We start from the raw sequence: 25,062 nt of genomic DNA on the forward strand, positions 1-25,062 counted from the left end.
TGCAAGGATACTGTTGTTTTTATTAAATCAAAGGAGATGCAGTATTCTTGACTATAAATTGTGGTTTAGGAGCAAAACAGAAACCAATTTTATCAATGTTAGCATTTTGGAATCCTCAGTTTGCTACTGTGTGTGTCCAAAAGGAGCCTCCTCACCTAGAGGGAGACACCCTTTTCAAAAGCCCATTATCTGCTGAGGTTCGGATCCCTAAAACAGCAATGTTACTTCTAAAAACAGGGTCCTTTCTTTCCCAAGGGAAATATTCTTCCTAGGGCCCAGGACAGAAATAAGAACAGTGGATGTTCCAGGTGGTTGGGTTAGGAGGCATCTGTATTTTTTTTAGAGATTTGTTGGTGAAATATTTTCTTTCTCCACAGTTTTTTTTTTTTTTTTGAAAGGTCATGCCCTAAACATGTTCGTTCGTTCGTTCGTTCTTTCTTTCTTTCTTTCTTTCTTTCTTTCTTTCTTTCTTTCTCTCTCCTTCCTTCCTTCCTTCCTTCCTTCCTTCCTTTCTTTCTTTCTTTCTTTTTCTAGCCCCCCTTTTCTCCCTGCCTAATGTAAACCACCTGGTTTTAACAGAATCAACGAAATTTACTTGAATGTTGGATTTTATCCAGTATATTAATTCTATTTAATCTTAGGTCTCTTATTTTGCATAAATTTAGCCTTCTATTTTATATCTGGCAAGACTCCATCATGTGTAAGGCTTCTTGTGCAATGATGTAATGTGGGGCCAATTGGAGACTTTATCTTTTAACCAGCAGAAAACCCCTGGCTGCATGTAGGAGCCTTATTTTATCCACTAGAGCTGTTATTCCCCATGAAAGATTCACTTCTTCCTACAGCAGGCTGCAGAAACCCACATGGGTAATACAAGGGTTAGACAATCACGTCTCTCACTGTCCCTGCCTTTGAACAAGGGCATACTCCAGCTAGCAACCTGTCATCAGGAGGCACACACACACCCTGCCTGCAAGAACAGGAGAGCTGAGCAAGACTGTAGAACCAAGCGCTTGGACAGGATGAAAAGTGATGTCCAAGCCTGAGCCCATTTTATCTCCCCTCACTTTATCTCCGCTTTGGATTCGCTGACAGATACTGATGAATGTTCTGTGGGCAATCCGTGTGGAAACGGGACCTGCAAGAATGTGATTGGAGGTTTTGAATGTACCTGTGAGGAGGGATTTGAACCTGGTCCAATGATGACATGTGAAGGTAAGTGCCTTAAATACAGAAGAGGCGGGTTGCCCAGACTTCTCATGGGAGCAGCTGCTTGATTGCAGCTCTTTATACTAAATACCTTTTAGGCACTTAAAACTACCACCTGAGCCTGGCAGGCTGCTAGATCATTTCTTTTCTGAGTGACCAGTCTCTTCAGGAAATATGAAAAACATTGAGGGAGGCTTATGACAGAAGCTACACTGTGTAGAGCAGAGTGGTGTCTCCACTGCTTACATTTAGATGCAGCTCCTGTTACATTTGCTACCTCCCGTCTCGTTTTTTAGTTCCTTTTCTCTTTTTGTTGTTGTTTCTGAGGAATTTCCCCTCCCCTCCTCTTTTATATTCTCATTTTAGAAACATTTGCGCACAGAGCTAGAGGACCACTGACGTCCTGTGGTCATCTGGAGGCAGTCCCAGCACAGAGGTTGCCTAACCCGTAGAAGCCTCTGAAAAGTATCTGTCAGTATGGCTGACTGAAAGGAAGCATGGAAATGAAGGAGAAGCTGAGGGATGCCAGAGAGTAGCTGGTCCCTAGACTATCTGCCTCAATTTCCCCCCGGGAAATTGTTAGGGATAGCCTCATTCTAGATCACTGAATTACAAACTCTAAACCTAGAGCCCAGCAGCTGTCTACCTGATCCATGTGCTCATCAAGAAAAGGTTCACTGGTGCAAGAAAAGAATGGGGGAGAGGGGAGGGAATTGTTGCTACTGAAAGGAGCCCTTCCCCGGAGACAGACTGCCGTCACCTTCAGAGTGCTGTGGGCCATTAGAGGTTATGAATAAACCCTGACCTGGACACATGGTCCTGTCCTCCATGTACGTCATTGTTCTCAGGGAGCAACATGACTATCAAAGTGGTTTGTTTTCACCCTCTTGCTTTTGAAAAAAATACATCCTGACGTTTCTAAACCATGAACCCTAGAAAAGTCACTTTGCCCAGTAGCGATAAAGCCATTCCCCTTTAATCAGGGCTAGAACTTGGGCACCTGTGTAAACTGCATTTCTCTAAGTATAAAACAACCAGAACACTCTGAGAAGAAGAATCTCTGTTATCTCATAGGAAGACTCTTTGTCTGGGGAAGGAGAAGTGGCTAGGGGTATTGGAGGACTCAGCTTTGTTTCTGACCATAATTGCTTTAGTCGAAGGAAGCGAAGATAATCCATAGTCTACATACAAAGGAAGTGGCCACTAGTCAACCTGAGTCTTCCAAGTATACAAAGTGGACCTATTGTTTCACATTTATGTAAATTCATAATTACACGAGGACAGCAATCTTGGGTGCTGTGCTGGGAACTCCAGAAAATATGGCCACTGAATTTATACCAGATATAAAATTATCAACTCATTTTTATAATTCTCTGGATCCATTCGTGCTTATGATAAAGAAGAGTTTTGACTCAGTATGTTTCCTTCTTTTTGTCATTCTTAGTGTTATTCATTTATTATTTTACTTTCTTTTACTGCAGATATAAATGAATGTGCCCAGAATCCTCTGCTCTGTGCCTTCCGCTGTGTCAACACCTATGGGTCCTATGAATGCAAATGCCCTGTTGGTTACGTTCTGCGAGAAGACAGGAGGATGTGCAAAGGTCAGATCCCTGTTGGCGTTCATCTAAGCCAGAAAGCTCTGTCTTTATGTACGAGGGCAGATGCCCTTCTAAAGATTCCTTTAGAAGAGAAGAGCTGGAAATTGAGTGAAGTCTCCTGATCCATAGCAAATATAGGGCTTGTGTCTTCCTTTAGCCCTAGATTATAACAAGAAGCACAAGAAGCCCATTGAAGGCCGCCCTGAAGACCTTGGATTAGTTTGCTATGCATTTCATGTCTAAGAAATATCAGTTATCCTAAGAGGTAGAAGATACTTTCTGGACAAAGGTTATTTTCCAACATTCTCAGAGCTCAATATGTAAAAGTTGAGACAAAAGACAAAAATAGAAATAAATAATCCCAGTGTCATAAATATGATGAGGGTTGTATATGCCAGATGTTGTAATAGGGGCTGGAGAGGTAGCTCAGTGATTTAGAGTGCTTGCTGTTCTTGCAGAGGACCAAACTCAGTTCCCAGCACCACATCAGGCAGCTCATAACTGCCGGTATCTCCAGCTCCAGGGGTTCTGATGCCCTCTTCTGGCCTCCAAGGGTACTTGCAGATATACACATTAATAAAAATAAATCGTAAAATACACAAAACCAAAATATTCTGAAGATACAAAATAACAGGCACATGAGAACCCAAGGGAAGAAAGAGATACTACATTTTAAAATAGGATGGCAAAATCTATGTTTCTTAACACATTTCCATTAAAAAGAGTTTACTGGACACTGGCAGTCTCCAGAGCCCAGGACTAGGAACTGGGGCAATTTTTGAAGAATCCTATTGAACTCCTTTAATGAGGAGCTCTCAAACTGGCTAAAATCCGGTTTTGTTTTTGTTTTTGTTTTTTTGAAGTAGAAGCTGCACCCCACATGCAGAATAGAGTCCAAGTGCCTCAACTTAGGGTGTGGACGAGAGCAGAAAGAGAGAGGTGTAATGCTGTTGAGAACAGAGAGCGAGAGCACAGCCAACCCAAATAAAAGGGAGCGAAGGAGGGAGAGAGCAGTGGAGAATAAGATGCTCGGGAACGCTTGTTTTTTTCCTCAAATTAAAAGTAAAGCCTCACTCACACAATGACTATTTTGATGCTGTGTTATGCTAATTATCTTAGTTAATACTACCATGTTAAAAATAATACCATACATGACATCGTTACAATTATCATGTAACAGGTTTGTTTTGTTATTATATTATAACCCATGATATTTATAATACACAATGTCATGTGTTATCATATGATAGTTTTAATACTTCTGTCATCCTTGTATTATAATAACGTAACGCCCTTTTGTCAATTTATTCATAAGTATTATAAATGCTTCAACAAATAAGCATGGAACATAAAGCAAGGGAGTCCCGGGAGGGTCTGCATAGCATCTTGCTTCTGATGAGGTCATCAGTTGGTCAGGAAGCAGTTTCTTCACCAAGTTCGAAGGGCGTTAGAAGATTCCTTCCCATGTTTAATGTATCAGTGCCCAACAAATGTAAAAGAAGATAAGTTCAACACTAAAATAAGAGAGGTGCCTGGGTTGTGTTTAAAGGGCAAGCCTTTACTGCAGCTTGTTTGTAAGCTGTGACTCTGCTTTCTTTCCAGATGAGGATGAGTGTGCAGAGGGGAAACATGACTGTACGGAAAAGCAAATGGAGTGCAAGAACCTCATAGGGACCTACATGTGCATCTGTGGTCCTGGGTACCAGCGAAGACCTGATGGAGAGGGCTGCGTAGGTAAGACTATTTCGGTACAAATTGCTCGGCTTGACCTCTGTCACCACAGAGAGCAGAAGTGACGTGTGCCCTGAGTCAGGTTGGTAGTGTACTCTTTCCCTCTTAATCTCATGTCACAGCTCATGGTGGAGAGGCCTTGCTCTGCTCTCCTCTGGGCTGGCCTTTTCCTATTCTCTTGGCCGGTACTGCTTCCAGAATCAGGTCACTCACCTTTGACCCTTGCCCCTCTGTGCATGTGGCCATCCAGGAGATAATTCTTTCCACTGATTGCCCTCACCATTCCGTTGACTCCGTTGTCTTACTAACATCCTGCCACTTCCTTTGTGAATAAAGTTTTATTAAAACACCTCATGCAACTCAGCCTCCCAAGAAGCTTGCACCATCAGGTTTGGCTGAGCACTGGTGTTTTTAACCAGTTCTCTCATAGCTCTGGGTATCATTTTCCTAGTCTCTGCCTCTCTCAGAGAGCTCTGTGTTCTAGAGACTCAAAGTTATTCTCAAATGAGAGAGACACTAGGGAGGTTAGTGATATTCAGATCTAAACAATCACCGGATAATACAAAGATACTCCAGCTATTTTAATGTTTTTTTAAACCTGGGATATTGAATTATGGTTTATCATTTCTCAGTAATATTACTGAAGTGTACAAACAAGCTATGTTGAATCTGAAGCTCAGTCCAGACTAATTTTCTTGGGTCAACAAAATTTACTGGCATTATTCTGATGAAGCAATGCATCTCTTTAAAATGGCAACCAACCTTCCATCCTCACTTTAGTGTATGAATCATCTTTCAGGGCGAGATTTAAGTGAAAAATGTAAATGCTGCCATTTACTTTTAGGTATATCAGCAATATGCTCAAAGATGCCTTACAAGAACAGAGAGAGAAGGGGGGGCTTTACTTTTATTGCATAATCCGTCTCTGGTAGGGCACATCGGAAATTGGCAGTCTGAGTGAGGGTGTTGGAATCTGAGGAATACAGATGAAAGGGAGACATTGGTAAATTTTCTTCCTGGCCTTTCCTGGATTTCCAGCTTTTAACCAGGTGAAGAGATTACTTGTTTGCAAAGTAAATTGAGAGTGAGTGAGTAAAGAAAGGAAGGCAGGAAGGCAGTAAGAAGGGGATCAAGGAAGAAAAATCAATCTTTCTCTAAGTGTCTAATGACTCCTGTTCTGTCTGCACAGATGAGAATGAGTGCCAGACCAAGCCGGGGATCTGTGAGAACGGGCGTTGCCTCAACACCCGGGGGAGCTACACCTGTGAGTGTAACGATGGCTTCACAGCCAGCCCCGCACAGGATGAGTGCCTGGGTGAGTACCTGAAGCTGGCCGCTTCCTTCCCTCAACCTTTGTGCCTGGACACTCCAAAGCATTGTTTCCGGTTTGAAATAAGAGGAAATGTCAGGGGTTGGGGATTTAGCTCAGTGGTGGAGCACTTGCCTAGCAAGCGCAAGGCCCTGGGTTCGGTCCTCAGCTCTGGGGGGAAAAAAAAAAAAGAGGAACTGTCAGAAATTGAAAAGGGGCTGAAAACATTCACCCTTGGGAGATGACTTGGTGACCGAGTGTCCGCTGGGTTCAGGACCTCCCTGCAGCGAAATTCTTCCTTTGCTAATTGCACACAGAATGGCTAGCTTGGGGTTTCCTTCTTGCTGCCTTATAAGGCCTCCCTGACCAGGCCCACTTTCGTATGTTTTTCTGCCCCCTTTTCTGTAGCATGGCTGTTGCAACTTCCTTCCATGTGTCTGGGGCACAAAGAGTTATAAGCTTGTCTGCACCAATGCCTTTCTGCCAACTCACGGATTTCTTGTCTTGTTTCCCTCAGACGCCTCCTTTCTCTCTCCCTGCTGTTTCCAGCTTTCCCTTCTCGCTCCTCTTCACCCAGGGTAAAGTGTTACATCCTTTTGGTTTTTATATCTGACCAAATTCCTAACACCCCCACGTACTCAGAGCAATCCCTCAACTCCCCTTTGCCTCGGAATGTCTCTTCCAGACAACCGGGAAGGGTACTGCTTCTCAGAGGTCCTGCAGAACATGTGCCAGATTGGCTCAAGCAACAGGAACCCCGTCACCAAGTCCGAGTGCTGCTGTGATGGAGGCCGGGGCTGGGGACCCCACTGCGAGATCTGCCCTTTTGAGGGCACCGTGGCTTTCAAGAAACTGTGTCCCCATGGCCGAGGATTCATGACCAACGGAGCAGGTACTTCATTTTACTCTGTGGTTGACAAACGGTGCGAGCTCCTCTTTCATCCTTAATTTTTTGTTACTAGACAAAATTAGTCGCGAGGAATCTGTGTGTTTCGCTATGGAAATCAACGGAAGTTTGGAACTGACAATATAGGCCTGTATTGTCTGTGTGACTGAGATTGACAGAGTCCTTCCTTATAGCGCTGTAAACATTGAAGGCCATTTTCCGAGTGTCCCTGGTCTACTTGATTAAGTTTGCTGTGCTTTGGTCCTCGCCTCTGCATTTGCAAGGGTCCAGCAGAAATCTGTACAATAGTTTATAGATGGACGGTGAAATAAATGATCATTTAGTTCTGCTCCACCAATATTCATTTTTAACTCAAAATTAGTCAAGATGTATTTTATCAAAGAAGTACAAAGACAGCTAGGAAGGAGCACAACTGTGCCTGAAATGCACGCTTTCAACTACAAATCTAGATCTGTATGGGGGCCACTGAGGGCTCTGAGGAGGCTCTGAAGGCCCGCAAGCCTCATGTGATTCCACATTTGTCAGTGATCAGAGTTGGGATTTAGTTCACACAAGGACAGAGAAGACGGGAGTGTTGGTGTTCCATCGAGCTCCTGGGGGGTGGGGTTAAAAGCAAAAAATTAAGGAGAACTAGGGGGAAAATGTCTTTGTGTTGGGAAGATGTGGCTAATAGCAAAATAAAGGAACTGGTCGTATAGAAGGAAGAAATGGCGGAGAAGATGGAGTTACTTGAAAGCAATTCCTGCTTGTTGGAGGACGTTGAACTGGGATGGTAGAGGACTCTTGTCCTGAGACCAGTGAAAAAGTGCGCACTTGTACCTCAGGTTAAACTGCCGAAGGTCAAGCATGCCCATCTGCTGACATTAGATGATTCTTTGTCAGGGCTGATAACTCGGCAAATTGCTGGTGTTGGTAACCTCTTCTAACTGGGTCCCTAGGTGGAGGAGGCTGGCTTTAATGGCCACCAGTGCACGCTGACCAAGCCTTCTGTCCATGATGGAGACATGAATAAGGGTCTCTCTTTCTAGGCAGGTGCAAAAGCCCAGCCCAACCTCTACCCCAGAGCCCTGGTTAAAGCCCATCCAAAAGAGGGGAGTTGCTCCCATTCTTCCCACCCCAGGTTAGGTAGTCTGACTTTTTTTCAGGACTAACTTCAAAAAGGACAAAGAGAATGTTAGAGAACTTTCCTTCTTATTTTGAACATGCGATATTAGAAAGAAAAACTGGACTTGCCTTGTCCAACAGATCTTCTGCTATGACTTGCTTGGCAAGAGTGATGGCAAGATGTTGGAGAGGACCAAATATGTCTCAGTGGGGTGTTCTATGAATCCGGAAAAGAAAAATAACACAAATTTAAAGGAGCATTTATTTTCAGGCTCACCCTTTGCTTAAATAGCTTTGAATTATCACTTCACACAGTCATTCATTTTCTATTCATTTTTCCATTTCTCTAAGTTACCATTGCATATTAAATAATCACCTGACACAGCCATTCACTAGCTGTTCAGTGAGTTAGCATTGCATTTGAAATCTGCTCTGGAGCCAGGTGTGGTGGCACAAGCCTTTAATCCTGGCACTTGGGAGCCAGAGGCAGAGATATCTTTGTGAATTCGAGGCCAGCCTGGTCTACAAAGCAAGTTCTAGGACAGCCATGGCTGTTACACAGAGAAAACTTGTTTTGAAAAACAAGAAAGGAAGGAAGGAAGGAGGGAGGGAGGGAAGGAGGAAGGGAGGGAGGGAAGAAAGAGAAAGAGAGAGAGAGAGAAAGAAAGAAAAGAAAGAAAGAAAGAAAGGGAAAGAAAGAAAGAAAGAAAGAAAGAAAGAAAGAAAGAAAGAAAGAAAGAAAGAAAGAGAGAGAGAAAGAGAAACCCACTCTGCTTTGTTTTCTTTTGGTTTAATACTTTGGTCCATAATATAGTAACACGGTCTATGAAATTTTACACTCACGTGACCTCTGTGTACCAGTGTTGCCCAGTATGTATTTCAATGTATTTACTATTGTGACTTATCTGTCTAGATATTGACGAGTGCAAGGTTATTCACGATGTCTGCCGTAACGGGGAGTGTGTGAATGACAGAGGGTCATATCACTGTATCTGCAAAACTGGCTACACGCCGGATATAACGGGGACTGCCTGTGTAGGTAGGTGCTTGGTTTCTAATGCTTTTCCTGAGTAGAAATTTCAGGGTACAGTAAAGAAAACGCCACGCTAAAAATCTAGAATGCATCTCTACTTTAAGAGAAGATGCGATGACCAGATACTTCCCCGAGTTTCTGGGTATAGATATGGAGCATTCGGAAAGTCTTCCACGTGGCCTTTTACACCGTCTCTCTTTGATCACAGATCTGAATGAGTGCAACCAGGCTCCCAAACCCTGCAATTTTATATGCAAAAACACGGAAGGGAGTTACCAGTGTTCCTGCCCGAAAGGCTACATTCTGCAAGAGGATGGAAGGAGCTGCAAAGGTAAGCAGGCTTTGGCTTTCTTGTTATGCCTGTGAGTAATCAGGAGACGAGCCGCAGGACCTGCGTCCCGGGCTTACCTGTGCAGAAAGTGGGTCTGAGGGCTCAGCTGAGGCCAGGAAGGCTGTTGATGGCAAGTAGAAGAAGCTGTTCATGCTCAGATACCCCATGAGCATCCAGGAAGGACGTCCATGAGAGGCTCATTGGTACCAACTCTCCAAGGCTCTGGTGAAGCTGATTCCCAGTCCATTCCCCCCTCCCATCCCATTTGCTTCATTTATTCACTCACTGTTCAACAACAGTGCGGTCTAGGAGGTCTTCATGCCATGATCTTAGAGGTATGTGTTTTTAATTAAAGTAGCGCATCAGTTTCTGTCTGTCTGTCTGTCTGTCCATATCTGTCTAGATTTTAGGTTTGCAAAACAAAGCCACCATGCCTCCTAAAAGCTTAACACTGAGGGAGTTGTGGAACTGAGAAACATCCAAAGCCTGAACAGAAATCTCTCCTCACCTAGAAATTACCTTTTTCAAAGCTTTTTCAGAATGTATTAGGCCCTAAACATCTTACTAGATAAAACTTTCAGAGGCGCTTCAATGCAGACCTGGTCCCAGGTCATCCTGTGGTGGGGACGAAGTCGCTGATCCCAAGACCTTCTCACAGCCTTAAAGCATGGGTGTTCACCCGTGATCACTCTGAGTTCTGGGCAGTGGAAGGCTAGCTCTCACAGCAAGAGTTAACTCATGTAAGTGGAGAAGTACATTCAGGGGACAAGATCTCTCCTGTGTATGATTTGTAAGGAAGCAACTTTATATTATTGTAATCTGGGGCGCAGGGATGAAGATGCTTACCCCAGTGTAGGCCCCAGCTGCGTATCTGGAGTCTCCCTCACCCTCTCTGTGAACCCTCCATACTCTGTATCACACAGGAAACCCTGAGCAGAAGGAGGCAGAGTCTGGAGAGACTGATGACCCTCTCCTGACCTCTGCTTATATGCGGGAATACTGACAGGCCTGACTGCGAGGGTCACTTGCAAGTAGCCACAGTGGTTCAGATGAAGATGGTGACCAGGATGTTATGCTCAGTCTTTACGTCATAAACCCTTCTCTCTCCCTATTCTCATAAAGCCCGCGTTTGTCTACGTCTGGCTTATGTGGACATGTGAGAGGCAAACAGCTGGAAGGGAGGCTCTGGCAGGGGTGTGAGACCAGTGTCTTCCCCTCACTTGATAAAAAGGGGGGCAGGTAAGAGGAGAGAAGAGATCTGGGCAAGATTCGTGCACGCTGAAATCCCAATCAATTTGTACAATTTATGTGTGCTGTTGGTTACAATAAGAAGAAAAGAGGGGAGGAGATAGATGTTTGTGAGGATAAGAACAGCAAGTTGCTGTTGAACGGTTCACATTAGTGGAATAGACAGCTATGAGGGATCATGACCCTGTTTCCCCAGCTGCACGTGGGTCCCAGCAGGGACGCCACTGTGGCCCTGAGAGAAGTAGACATCTCTTGGCCTCTCAGCAGTAGATGTGCTCAAGAAAGGCTCCGTCTGAGGAAACCTCTGGGCTGGAATGGGCATGGGGAGGTCCTCTCGGGTTAGGACAAGTGTGCTTCCTTCCAGGAAGGCCACTGGGGAGCAGATAAAGACGCTAGCCTCGGAATTTGTGATTCAAAGCACTCTTGAATTCCCAGGCATTTAAAAGCTATCCCTTATGTCCAACATACTAGGTAGTTCTTAACATATATTTTTAATGCCCTGGGATCTTGAAGTGAGTCCACCAGCTAGGCTATGGAAGCTAGGGAAGGGTTTTCATTTGTTTGTTTGTTGTTGTTGTTGTTTTAGTTCAGCAAAATCAGTTTGTTTTGTTTTGTTTTTGTCTGTCTGGTTTTTTGTTTGTTTGTTTGTTTGTTTTGGTCTTTCCTAGTTGTTCAAAGAAAAACTACTAACCAAAGAAGTCCAACCAACGGCCTCATTTGACTTTGTTCTGAATGCAACAGAAAGGAGTTAAGGCAGCAGTTCTCAACCTTCCTAACGCTGTGACCCTTTAACACAGTTCCTCATGTTGTGGTGATCCCTGACTATAAGAATTACTTTTGTTGTCACTTCATAACTGTAATTTTGCTACTGTTAGGAACTGTAATGTAGATAACTGTGTTTTTCCGACAGTCTTAGGTGACCCCTGTGAAAAGGTCATGACCCACAGGTTGAAAACCCACAGGTTGAAACAGCTGCATTAAGGAAACATAAATTTCTAGCCTCAACGTCTCTTCTGATATCTTCACTTAGATCTTTTTTTTGCTGCTATGGAAAATGTTCAGAATGACCTTTTACATCCTTTTGTAGCTCATTTAAACATTTCAGAATGTCTTTCAAATAAATTCATTGAGGAATTCCTACCTTTCCTTAACTGAAGGCTGCAGAGCTACTTTCCCCCTGTTTTCTAAGTCCCACCACCCGCCTTCTAGCCATATGCTGTGGCTCTTTGCTGGCCTGGAGTCCCTCGAGGCCGAAAGACGCTTCCTGCTTCTCTGAGCGTGTCTGGCACAACCCGAATCTCATCTCGCACTTTCTCGCAGATCTTGACGAGTGTGCAACCAAGCAGCATAACTGTCAGTTCCTGTGCGTTAACACCATCGGTGGCTTCACATGCAAATGCCCTCCTGGGTTTACCCAGCACCACACCGCCTGCATTGGTAAGTAGGAAGGAAAACCGTGCCCCAGACCCCGCTGTTCCGCTCAGAGACTCTCTTCTACGCCCCCTGCTGGTGGATAACAGTACCCATTCTCGGCGTGCGCACAGTGCGAAGTTACCGACCCCGGTTCGGGCCTACCCGGGTCAGCCTTCTCCCTGTCTTTCAAACAGTACAGAGCAGTTTAAGGATGAGTCACTCTCCTCTTTTCTCACAGACAACAACGAGTGCACATCTGATATCAACCTGTGTGGGTCCAAGGGTGTTTGCCAGAACACTCCAGGAAGCTTCACCTGCGAGTGCCAGCGGGGGTTCTCACTCGATCAGAGCGGTGCCAGCTGTGAAGGTAGGCACAGACTTGGGCCGTGTCTAGCTGGGTGCTCTTGGCAGAGCTGGCCTATGCGGCCGTCAGCTCCTGTGAGTTGCAAGAAGTAATGTCTCTTCCGGGTGTGGTGGCGCACATCTGTAATCCTAGCACGTGGGAGGCAGAGGCAGGGGGATTACCACAAGTTGGAGGTCGGCCAAAAGTAAAAAGTAAATAGGCAAACAAAAAGGCAAAAAAAGGAGGAAGAGAAAGAAAAAAGAAATCTCTGAACAAAGAAAGCGCTCAGTTGAAGATAGGGCTATGTGCCTGGGCCCATGTTTCAGAAATGCATCTTAGTCTCACTGTTTTTCGTGTGAACAGCAGGTGCCCCTTCTGTGTAGACCAGGATTGTTTTGTTCAGTTAACAATTTACCTTATTAGGAATAACTCAGCAAAAGTATCTCGACATCTGACATGTGGGGCCAGAGCCCTTAGGTTTCTCCAACAAGGACAGTACATGTAAGAAGTAATTCTTTGACAAAGGCGTAATTAAATGTTTAAATGTTAATTCTTATAATTTTGGTTTTTTCATTGATACTTCCTGGTTTCTGTTTCCAGCAAACAACCAGATAATTTCCAGAGCTACCCCACAGTGCTCTGTGAAGAATTTTACGTCATTTCGATCTGTAGGCTTTACCAAGAGTCTCTGAATGTTAGTGTGGGTATTCTTGATGTGTTGACAGAATGATTCCTTTAGATGAAAGGTTTGTTTCTAGAATTGCCTTTTAGCCTCACGGGCAGATGGATGAGGCTGCAGAGGGCCGGAGAGACAGCTGTGGGCGGGGCTCACGAGCAGCTCTGCTTCCTTTCCAGATGTGGACGAGTGTGAGGGCAACCACCGCTGTCAGCATGGCTGCCAGAACATCATCGGAGGGTACCGGTGCAGCTGCCCGCAGGGCTACCTCCAGCACTACCAGTGGAACCAGTGTGTAGGCAAGTAGCCCCTCACCCTTACGGGAGGCAGGGCTGCGGACTCCTCAGAGCTGGTGGCTTGCTTCTGAAGTAAAGGTGCTGAGCCAACAGCACACTGAAACTCCAGCCACGGGCTGGAACCACTTCCCCAGTGCGATGCTATGCAGACCAGATCTTTGGGACTAGCTCCACTTGGGTGCCCACTCACAGCTCTTCAGAAGTTCACTCTTCCCGGTAACTGAGTTAGAGGTCAGGGGCCATTAACTCCATTCCTTTCTAGAAGCAATGGCAGTTTTCACCTTTCAGTTCAAATGGAACCCATTTGGCCCTACCAAAGAAAAGAAAAAAAAAAAATCCTACTCTGCAGTCGGGAGTTACCTATGGCAATCCCTAACACTAACACTAACTAACCTGCATCGCGTGACCCTGGCGCCACAGGTCCGAGAGGCAGGTTTCAGTCTGCCCCAAGGAGTGAATTTCCAGACGCTTTAATTGCTAGGTTAACCAATTAGAATCCTCTTTTTTTATTAAAAAAAAAAAAAAAAAGAGGAAACTGTCACCAATAAAAAATTGCAAGTGTGAGAACAGAGCAAAATACGGAGAAGTATAGAACACTAAAACTCCTTGTGGAGTGAGTAGCAGCTCAGGGTATATGGGATGGATGGGGTCAGAGCCAGTGCAATCCGTGTCAATCAAACCACGGTGCTGGCCGACGGTGAAAGGCAGGTGTGACGCTGATCACAAGCCACGGACACTGAGCAGCGATGACTGCTGACCTTCATTTGTGTCCCTCCCCGCGGGCCCAGCCCAGAGGAGCAATATGAATTTAAATGTTTATCAAATGTTATCAGAGAAGTGGCAGAATAAACCAGGAAAGTCTATAAAAAGGAAGGAGAGTTCTCCGTCAGAATGAATAGTTACAGAAGCCCAGAGAGAGCCCTGAGGTTAAAGGTCCTTAGAAACTCTGCAGCTTCACATCTGCCTCCTAGAGGAAGTAACTCCTCCAGCATCCCAGACCAGGCCAGTCTGACGTCAGACATCAATGAGTGTGGCTCGTACGTACTGAGAGGCACTTGGTGTCTTCCCTGGTAGTCCAGTCTGGGAACAGATAGAGCCATTTTGGGTTTTCAAGACAGGGTTTCTCTCTGTGTAGCCTTGGTTATCATGGGCTTACTTTGTAGGCCAGGCTGGCCTTGCCGTCACAGAGGCGACTTGCATCTCCACATCTCTCTCTCTCTCTCTGTCCACGCTAGCCACACTGCCTGCTTTCTCTTCCCGATAGCCTACCCACCTACTGGTAGGCCAGCTGGTTGGTCATGAGGAACAAGGCCCGAACTTCTCCTTGGAGTTCCACGGCAAGCATCACACGTATAGTCTTTTCTTGTTCTTGCTGCAGATGAGAACGAATGCCTGAGCGCACACGTCTGTGGGGGAGCCTCCTGCCACAACACCCTGGGCAGTTACAAGTGCATGTGTCCCGCTGGCTTCCAGTACGAGCAGTTCAGCGGAGGCTGCCAGGACATCAATGAGTGTGGCTCGGCACAGGCCCCCTGCAGTTTTGGCTGCTCCAACACGGAGGGCGGCTACCTGTGTGGCTGTCCTCCAGGGTACTTCCGGATAGGCCAAGGGTAAGTATTACCCTTCCTCGGCTAGTGACTCCCTAAATGTGCGTACAGACATAATTCCCTGAAAGGGCAGAGAGCCACACTTTCTGTAGCCCTCGGGTCTATTCCGGTTAGCTTTGAGGAGGTTTGAGAGGGGCCTCTGTAAGGGGGCATCCGGGTTTCTAGAAACTCACAGAACACCCAACAACACACTACAGCTACGCTGTACTGCGAGTCTCACTGAGCAGCTTCTCTGTCTCGTGTTCTTCACATGCTGCTGAGAACTAGTTTTCCCAAGAACACAGCGATGGGTCAGCTCACGTAGGGCCCATCCTGCATGCCTGTTCCACCTCCCACGGGAGCGTGCTGGTCTCTGTCTTAATTTACAATGCTTTCTTTTCTAGCTCCCCTCAGGTTGTGGATATCTTGTGTTGGGGACGTCTTACAGTTTCTAAGACATCTTCACTCCTGAATTTATATTAGAAAGGATCAAAAAGCACATTACGTATGAGTTGGGATAATTAACTGTATTTTCCAGGTAGAAAATTTTACAAAATAATGTGAATCTGAATATGTGTGTGACAGCTGGGGCAGAGAAGGAACGCTGTTTTTCTCAGGGTCTTGTGGGATTAGATATCAGGCTCTAGAGGAGTTCTAGAGCTAGAGTCTAGAGTCCAAGTAATTGAGACAGAGACCTTTTTTATTATTTATATAAGCTTTAAGGCATAGTAACTGGGCAGATAGCAACCCTCTAAGCTATTTTGCTACCTCCCAGCTAAATGTGCTCCAGTGTTAATTGCCATCTGTTCCATTTGGTCCGCTTCTGCTCCATCAGGCCAGCCTCACGGCCACCCACCCATGATCCATACTGTCTCATTCCGTTTTCCTTCTTCCTGGCTTCCTCTCCTGCTGCTTCTCGACATCTTCTTCTTCTTTCTCTCCTCCTCCTAGCCTCGTGGTCCCTCTGAACCCCCAAGTCCAAGAACATAAGCCTCACTTACTTCACTTCTGCCCAGTTACAGGCTTTAGCAACTTCATTAACCAGTCAACTTTAAATTAGGTAGAGCAAGTTTTACACAAAAAGAGCAGCATACATGGGATGCACTCCTCTAGATGGCAACCGGATCTTGGAGGCGAGTGATTAGGGCTCCAAGGGTTGCAATTACACAGCAACCAGACCAACCCCCAACATCAGTGGCTTAAATTCTTAGTAAGTTTTGAAAGAGGAGGTGTTCCCCAATGACTTACATGTACATCTAGTTCATGAATCTTAACTTCTTCATTAAAACTCTCTCTTTCTCTTAATTAGAACTCTCCATCCACCCCCTCACACACACACACCATCACATATACACTTATCCCAAACATGAACACGGGAGTCTAAGCCACACTGGCTCTCGGGGACTTACTCCCATCTGTATAAACCTCAAGGTAGAAGACTGCTTCCTGGGAAGCCCTCAGAATGCCAGCAGTAGGACCCAAATTCCCAGATGTCTGTTTGGCTCTCAATTGACTCATTTTTATTTTATTTTTTTACAGTTTAATGCCAGAACCATTTTTCCCAGCAAAAAAAAAAAAAAAATTGTGACACTCCAAATTGGCTTTTTGCCAGTGGAATTTTGTAGTCAGATTTCTTATAAGTGGTGCTCCTGGGACAAGGAAATGCTGGAGAGAAGTTCTGAGCCAAGCCTGCAGGTTTGGGCTGACTTCCTGGAACCATCCTGTACAAGGATGCTCAGGATGGACATTTCCTCCTTCCTCCATTCCTTGTTTATCCATGCTCCATGCTGCAAAGTGAAGAGGAAGGAAATGTGTGCACTTAGGAAGACCCTAGGAGACAGAGAGAATCACTAACGTATAGTGAGGAACAACAGATAACCTGCTCCTTGGTGTTGTATTTTAAATCCTGTGGACAAACAAGGAAATGAGCTGCGAAGAATAGCTCAGCTCTCACAGTCCCAGAAGCAGTTTTGTAAGGTTTGGTGCACATTTTGCGGTAGAAATCCACCCTTCTGTGACAGCTTTGACCACTCAGTGATGTCACTCGAGTGGACTTTACTCCCAAAATAAGGGTTGTTTTAGGATAATTCCTAGGTTCTTGACACAGTTAGAAATGGAGCCATACAAAAACAAGTCAGATACTGTGTGAGGCTCAGTCCATAACTTGGCTTCGATAACCGAAAAGCAAAGAAACAAGGGTTAGCTCTCTCTTGGGTACGGGTTTGTTTTTCCGCCTTCACATGAGTCAAATCCAATGGCCTTCGTGGTTTGAAATGACTTGAAATTAAACTGTTTCCCACAGTTGACCCATGCTGCATGTAAGAACGTATTCTTCACAGGGTGGTGCTGTATCAACCCCCAGTCACCACCGGGACTTCTCTTCCTACTGCAGTTAGTCTTCAAGAGGAAACTGTCAAGTGGAAGTACCATAAAAACAGGGGGCTAGGGTCTAGACACAGAGGGCCTTGGTATGATTTTCAGAAGCAGATAACTGTCAGTGGGCAGTCCATTTGATGTCACTAGCGGGACGCTGGGCATCAGAGGGACTGTTCTGATGGAACCTGCCTATGTGCTCCCTTCTGCCATAGGCACTGTGTTTCTGGAATGGGCATGGGCCGAGGAGGCCCAGAGCCACCTGCCAGCGGTGAGATGGACGACAATTCACTGTCCCCAGAGGCGTGCTATGAGTGTAAGATCAATGGCTACCCCAAACGAGGCAGGAAACGGAGAAGTGCGAGTGAAATGGATGCCTCTGACATCGAGGTAGGTCAGAGTCAGCCTCACCTTGTGACTGCATGTGAGGGGCCCCCCGGCTCCTGTGCTTCCTTCCAAGGACACCCCAAAGTGTCACCAATGTCCTCAGACAGACATCCGGTCGTTCTCATGGCTCCATCAGTGCTTTACAAGAAGCTATGGGGTTTGGGGGAAAGAGGGTTGTTTTATTTTATTTATTTATTTACTTTGGCTGCCTTTTGAGAGTGGCGGTTTGAAAGGTTTTCACACACTTGCTCATTTCCTCTGTCTCAGCAAGAAGAAAATCAAACGCCCACCGGGTGTCTGCAGACAGGACAAGGTCTGAAGGCAAGGACAAGTGGGCAGAATGGCATGCACACAGGGAAGCCAAGGTCTAGAAATGAGAAGTTCCTCCATGGACGAGAGCCACTTGGGGGGGGGACTTGGATGGTGAGCAGGAACGTATGATGCCGTGTAAAGTCAGAAGTGCGTTCAGTCACCCACATCTCCAGCTCCATGTGGTCCCAAAGAGGCAAGCAGAAGGCTAGGTAAAAAGCACAGCACAGAATGTTAGCAGCTCATCACAGCCAGGAAGTAGGTTCATAGGTGTGTCCTTCGAAGGGGGCCTGTCGATGAGCAAAACTGAAATCGAAGAGGCTTTCTGAGTCTTGGTATGCAGACGGCAACCCGCCTGCTGTGGCTTGGGAAATGAGTTAAGTCTTTGGAAAGAAAACAATGTATTAAACGAGATCCAATAAATAAACAGGCAAACAAACAAACAAATAAATAAATCAAATCGCTGTGTCTGAGTCACCTGGAAGCCTTGTTGGACTGGATTGCTGGGAAGAGCCCCAGGGATTCTAATTCAGCAGGTCTGGGAGGTGCTAAGAATTTGCATGGCTATTGGTTTCCAGGCAGGCTAAGACCACACTTTGAGATCTGCTGATACAAGTGATTGCAACCTGACTCCCTGCCATCAATTTAATTTTTTGAAAACACATTAAACAAAATGCCCGAGTGTGCCTTTTCAAACATCACATATGCCGCATGAGTAGAAAACTATATTTGGGCTTGAGACTTGAATGGCTTTCTTTGAGTATGTGAACTGAAGAACATACTTAGCTGGATTTAACCCATTGCCATGTGTCTTTCTAGGATGGGCCTGAGATGGAAGCTAATGTAAGCCTCGCTAGTTGGGATGCAGAGAAGCCAGCCAGCTTTGCTTTTAATATTTCCCACATCAACAACAAGCTCCGAATAGTAGAATTCCTGCCAGCCATTTCAATTCTGGCGAACCACAGCAGATACTTGATTGACTCTGGAAATGAAGATGGCTTCTTTAAAATCAACCAGAAAGAAGGGGTCAGCTACCTCCACTTCACGAAGAAGAAGCCAGTGGCTGGGATCTACTCATTACAAGTCAGCAGCACTCCACTTTATAAAAAGAAAGAACTTAACCAGATAGAGGACAGATATGACAAAGACTACCTCAGCGGTGAACTGGGTGATAACCTGAAGATGAAAATTCAGATCCTGCTTCATTAATTCACCATCCAAAGACCAAATAATTAAAAGAAGAGCAACTTTAGGTAGGTAGAATTATGTTTTTCCCCAAACCAGAGCCTTCACATCATGGTACAATCGTTCACCGAGTCAATCTGTATAAATGAGCACTATTCTTGAATGACAACATTGAGGTACAGTGATGATCCTAGTTCAAACAACCACTTTCTCAGGCTCCTCGTGAGTAGCTCAGCTACCTTGTCATATGTGTTGATTCCTGAAAACCGGGACATGAATCTCCACTGAGGTTGGCCATTCGTACCGATGGGCTATCTTTACAGCCAAAGCACAGGGACGCGCTGCCATCTGATGGACTATTCCCGTTTGTTTTCAAATTTTGAAACTTTGCTTCTCTGAGTGCAAGCAGTAGGTTGGCCGTTTATGATGTCTATTTGGTGCTAGCAAATTCTCAAAATAGATTTATTGATGCACTGTAATAAGTACACAAGTTAGAAACCAAATCGCCAAATACTCAGTTCAAATACTTCATTTCAGTCAACCAAAGTTAGTTCAGTAGCTTATCTCACTTATGAGTATAATACATTACATGTAAATTAAGTGTGTGTATACTGTAATCATGCTATTTTTTATCATTGAAACATTTATAAACTAGAATAATAAAGCCCTTAATGTGAGGGTTTGTAATGGTGCTTGTTAAGACCAAAGACTTGTGAAAACATCTACACCAAGTGGTGGTGGATTCTCTGCGACGGGCCCACGTGTGCGCTGAGGTTGGGGAGGACAAGGAAACAGCCTCAGCTGCCACCAGAGGATCACCAGAGCGTCCTCCATCACACAGCATGTGCAATATGCCCAAACCGCTCTCAGTCATTCCTGTCAACAGGGGGTTAATGTCAGAATGTCACAATAAAGGGATCGCTCCCTCCCCCCCCCTTCTTAGTTTACTCCTTGGTTTTGTGTTCTCGTGTGGATTGAGGCGGGAGGGCCCTTTGCGGAGGTGAAATAAAGTCTCCTGGGTTTAAAGCCTCCTTGGTCTGTTATCTACAGTGTCTGTGGATGTGTAGCAGAAGCACACGGCTTCAGTCAGTCCCTTGATGATGGTTACCCATTGCTGAGTGTTTGGTTCATTATCTGACCTAACTTGGAAGACATTTAGAATGCAGCATCGTTGCTAAAATGTGACCTAATTAGTCCTGGGGACTTTTAAACTCCCAGATTTCAGAACTTTCAAATATAAATTTCAGGCATTCTCTTCAAGCGTTTGAACTTTATGCCCCACAGCGTTGGCAAGGTGTTCTATCTTTTCCCCTGAACATCTGTTGTTGGTCAGTGCTAGACTAATTACAGAGTGTCAAATTGAATCCAACTTAATGCTGCAACTCTTGGTTTTCAAATGTCCTAACTTGAAAAATGCTGGTTTATTTTAAATGCAATATTCAATACTTAAGTGTTAAGCTCATTCAGTTAATAGAAGAAAAAAAAAATCAAATCCCACGGGCCAAAAAAACAGTGTGTGGTAGTGAAAATAAGATGAATTAAGCTTGTTACATGAAGGGAGGATGAGAGTGGAATTTTCCAAGACATGGGAAAGTCCTCTCAAATTCTTGGAGGCTGTAGGGTTAAAGTCAGTGGAGTAGGCTATGATCTATGCTTTTCCAGAAGGCAACACTAGTGTCAACTGCTCTAAGGCTCAGCTTAACATATATCTTCCTAATGAGAAAGCTACCCATTGAGAAGATGGGCTTCCCCATGGTGTGTTGAGTTCAGCTAGCTTAGACAGGAGTACTGGCCCCCATTTATGCCCAGGGATATATTAAAGAGTCTATTGGGTTTGTTTGTTGGTCAGTTTGTTTGGATTTTGTTTTTTGTTTGTTTGTTTTCTGGTTTTGCCATCCAGAAGAATCTTGGTCATAATTGTTGCTTAGCAGAGATGAGCTGAAGATGAGTGGGATCGGTGCCTTGAAGAGGAGGTTACAGTACAAGTCAGAATTTCCTTTTAACTCCGCACCTATCACTGTGACAGACGTGTATTAAAAATTGCTAGTGAGGAATTGATAACATGTGGCAGACTATGGTTTTCATATGGAAAATGTCTTTGATAATTTAACCAGAACTGTATTCCATTCAATAATAGATTTTCTTTATAACAAACAACAGAAGAAAATGGAGTTGGCACATGGTAGACCACTTTGATATTTTTAATAGTCTAAATCTGTATTTTATTTATTCCAGAGCCAGCAGTGTTGAACGACATATTTTCCATGTTTCTGACTGTAACACAACATTTTCCTCATTGTTCCATTGTAAATATTCACTTGTAAAAATCCCCTTTTTCTCCCAACATTTCAACATGCACCTTTCAGTTGCTCTGGACCTTTTCATCTTTTGATGATCGAAGAATTTATGCTGTAAACCATTCAGAAGCTTGAAAATAGCTTGTCTTTCCCACAGCCCATTGCATTTGCCAATAATTATTCTGTAAGTAGCGTTGAAATGAACTCAGCTGCCCTTGTGAAATGTTTAAACTTGCATAAACAGCTACATTTTTGTGCAACAAATCGTGCTTTCCTCAGCCAAAATTGCTTTGGATGCTGCCATCACAAATACTGTTTCACTGCAGAAATCAGGCTTGTAAATTAGATAGGCCAAAATAAAGGACATTTGGGCTGATAATACAAATATGTACATACTATGGACTGCTGGAGTTCTCAAATAACAGGTTTGCTCTGTCCACACCACATACTTTATTCTTGCTTTAATTGTGGTTTTTTAGATCTATATCAGAAACACAGTTATTCATTGGCTTAAGGGCATCGTTTTTAAAAGGTAGGAGATCGATACCACTAGAAAGATAGGCGCTCGCATTCACACCCTCCCTCATTGGCATGTGTTGGAACATTTGACACTGCAGTGCCTGGCCATGCCACAAAATCTGTTATTTCAGCTAAATACTAATGAACCCAATTTCTTTTTCTAAAAAAAGAAAGGAAGAGAGAGGGAGGGAGGAAGAGAGAAAGTAGAAGAAAGAAAGAGAGAAAAGAAAGAAAAGAAAGAAAGAAAGAAAGAAAGAAAGAAAGAAAGAAAGAAAGAAAGAAAGAAAGAAAGAAAAAGACGCAAGCCATGGCCACATGGCCATCTTTTTGAAAAGTAAGCTGTTTGCATCCTTGGCCTTTCCATGTATGGAAAGGTCACTTTGGATTGCTGGCGAGTAGGAGGTGTATCATCTTTGCCAACTGAATTGAGTCCTAGCAGGTAAGTTGTAATTCATGCTGGCTCATTAGCCTTTATTATTTTTGACCCCTGTAATGATTCATATTTCATAAAAGTATTCAGCACCCTGCATTTTGCTTTGCCCCCCTGGGACTGGTTACAGTGTCAAAGAAAAGGCCCCAAGGCTTCTCAGTATTTCTCCAATCCAGGCAAGAGCTTGAGTTCAAGGTTAAGTAGTACAGAGGCAGGGTGTTTGGCAGAGGAGAAGTCTTCATTCAGCAGTTCCTGCCTGGCTTTCATCCCCACCTGACCTGCTCATTGCAGCTGTGCTGGGAGTTGCAGAAATACGAAGAGATCCGTTTCCTCTTCACCCTGAAACACTCGCTTGGGGAGAATTAAGTTTAACCTAAACGATTAAACTTTTCTGGTCTGGAATGGAGATATTTGAAAACATCCTGATGATAATCACACCTCCCATCCACCCTCCCGGACACGGACAGCAAGAACATGGACAGACTCGTGGAGTTGTGTCTACATGGTTAGCTAAACCCTGGAGAAGAAAGCCAAGCCTGTCAGAAAGGATTAATGGGATCTTCGTTTGTCTAAACTGTGTGTTTTCATAACTACACAAAGCCAGCGTGAAGGGCTTTTCTACCTTTCTGGATGTGTCTGAACTTCTCTCTGGTGATCCCAAGATTAAGCTGCAGGGCTGTAGGCCCCAGCAGGGAACAGACCTCTTTCTGCCCTGTTGCTTCCTGTGTTCTTGTAGGCTGGCTGCTTCAGGGTCATTTGCAGGCTGCATGAACTCCCAGATGGAGCCAGCACCCCGGGGGAAACAATGTCTCTAGATCCTGCCCACTGTCCACCCACACAGACCTCACACCCACTGGAAGGAACAGGAAGCCAGGCCCACCATTCTCAAAGCTCTTCATTGATGATTGGCGAGTTTCCTTCCCAGGGTCCATGATTCTTGACCTACGAAGAACGTGTGCTGAGAGAGCTCGCTGACCCTCCTGCAGGGCTGAGTCCTGAAGTTGCTCCGCTCCACCCATTTCCAGCCGTGGGCCCTGGGCAACTCCTTTGTGCTTCTGAGTCCGGTAATTGGCGGTGGTGGCAACATTGCCCTCTCTGTATTACCTCGCCATATTTATTACCCACTGTTTTATAGTTTTCTAAATTTAGGCTGTGTGATCTGTGCGTCCCTGATTCTCATCTCTACTTGGATAATTACTGAGAGTCTTGCCAAAGTCCTCTCACCTTACAGAGGCTGAGAAGAGACTAAAACACCCTCCTTTTCAACAGCATAACATGTACCAGTCCCTGGGCAAAAGAAACGACAGATGACTACAGTATGCCGATGCCATGTAGAAGTCTGTCATGCTGGAAATTACACATATCGTTCGAGACCTAAAGTGCCTGTGTTCCGAACCTTCGTTTCACAGGCCTACAAGACAGCATGCAAGAAACTGTGGCGTGTTCACCGTGAGCATCAGTAAAGGTCTGTCACCAAAATCACAAGCCAGTTCTTCCATATCTCCCCCACATTAAACTGTAGTGATCTGCACAGAAAGTGGTGAGTTTATTTATCAAATTCAATCCTGTCAGTCCCTGCTAAAAATTATCACCAAAGTGTCCTTTTGAGTATTATTGCCTAGGAGGCAATAAAATGCCTAGAATATAAGCACAAGATGAAATTGGTAATTAAGGCTAATAGTGAACATCAATACTGAAATGCTAAGACGCAGCCTTGAGTTTGCGGTATATAGATACCATGTACAAAGGAAAGGCGCTTTAAATATTTTCCCGGTATTCATCTGTAGCAGAAACTAAGAAAACAGTCATCAACTCCGCTTCTTTCTCTCATGCCCACAGAAAGACCGTATCTCTACACATGGTTTGGGACTATGTGCTAGGATGCTTACCCATAGGATCTTAGAGGAACTGCCATATACTCTTTCTGTGGCTATTTGAAAACAACAAACAAACAGAAACATAATCCTTCCCACACACACACACACACACACACACACACACACACACACACAAAATCAAGTTCATTGCTTTAAGTCTCTAATAGTCTGGGAATTTTTATTACAACACATACTGTTGATTATTCCAATAAAGACATATACCCATCTCTACCTTTTCTCCATGAAGAAGCTGCACACTAATGGAGTTCTACCTTGAGCTGCACATGAGAACCACGATGGCCTTTGGAAGGGATGCCTAGGTCTAAGCTAAATTGCTAACATGTTAACTCAGAGCCTGGGTCTATGGTCCAGCCTTGACCAGTCTCAGGAGCTTTCTAGGTGATTACAGTTTGCAGCCTGACTGAGAACTGCTGCTCTGAAGACTTACAGCCTTTGTGAGAAACAGGCAGATGGGTGTATTGTTCTGGGTATCCCAGATGCACCCCTTTTCTGCTACACTGTCAATCTATGGGACATCATAGTATCACGTAGTAGCATGTGACACCTCTAGCCCCTGCTGACTCTAACTTTTCACTGGAGTTTTGTGGCACCAGCTGAGAACTCACAGGCACCAGGGAGATTTTGTGGACATTGCTGGGTACTTGTCTGGACTCTCACCAACTACAATTTTCCTCCCATAATAGCTACTGTGAGAAAGTCTTGTCTCCATACTGCTTCATTTGCAGGAAGCCAATGTCTCTACAATAAAGTCTGTTCATAGCAAAATGTCAAAGAAACCTTCTAAACTATGTACCTCAGAAACACCATTCAGTTCCTTTCTCTAAGGCAACAAATGCTTTCTTTTCAGCCATCAGTTTCTACTAAGAATATATAAGTT

At 44.7% G+C, this 25,062-nt stretch overlaps 1 protein-coding gene across 2 annotated transcripts in view; it reads left to right on the forward strand.

Moving 5' to 3' along the window:
* Fbn1 (fibrillin 1) overlaps positions 1-20,072 on the forward strand; it is a 201,318-nt gene extending 181,246 nt beyond the window's left edge. Inside the window, exons 54-66 of one of the 2 annotated variants that reach the window (XM_060371759.1) lie at positions 1,096-1,215; positions 2,691-2,813; positions 4,413-4,544; positions 5,731-5,856; positions 6,536-6,742; positions 8,775-8,900; positions 9,103-9,225; positions 11,794-11,910; positions 12,125-12,253; positions 13,085-13,204; positions 14,580-14,811; positions 17,376-17,550; positions 18,676-20,072. In XM_060371759.1, the coding sequence (XP_060227742.1) occupies positions 1,096-1,215; positions 2,691-2,813; positions 4,413-4,544; positions 5,731-5,856; positions 6,536-6,742; positions 8,775-8,900; positions 9,103-9,225; positions 11,794-11,910; positions 12,125-12,253; positions 13,085-13,204; positions 14,580-14,811; positions 17,376-17,550; positions 18,676-19,065 (2,120 nt within the window). In that variant the 3' untranslated portion in view covers positions 19,066-20,072. Of the gene's footprint in view, positions 1-1,095; positions 1,216-2,690; positions 2,814-4,412; positions 4,545-5,730; positions 5,857-6,367; positions 6,502-6,535; positions 6,743-8,774; positions 8,901-9,102; positions 9,226-11,793; positions 11,911-12,124; positions 12,254-13,084; positions 13,205-14,579; positions 14,812-17,375; positions 17,551-18,675 lie in introns of those variants that run through there. The other variant, XM_060371760.1, reaches the window with a different exon arrangement.
* Positions 20,073-25,062: the final 4,990 nt, after the last annotated feature.

This window comes from Meriones unguiculatus, chromosome 18 (genome assembly GCF_030254825.1).
Source record: "Meriones unguiculatus strain TT.TT164.6M chromosome 18, Bangor_MerUng_6.1, whole genome shotgun sequence".
In the NCBI taxonomy this organism is placed as follows: Eukaryota; Metazoa; Chordata; class Mammalia; order Rodentia; family Muridae; genus Meriones; species Meriones unguiculatus.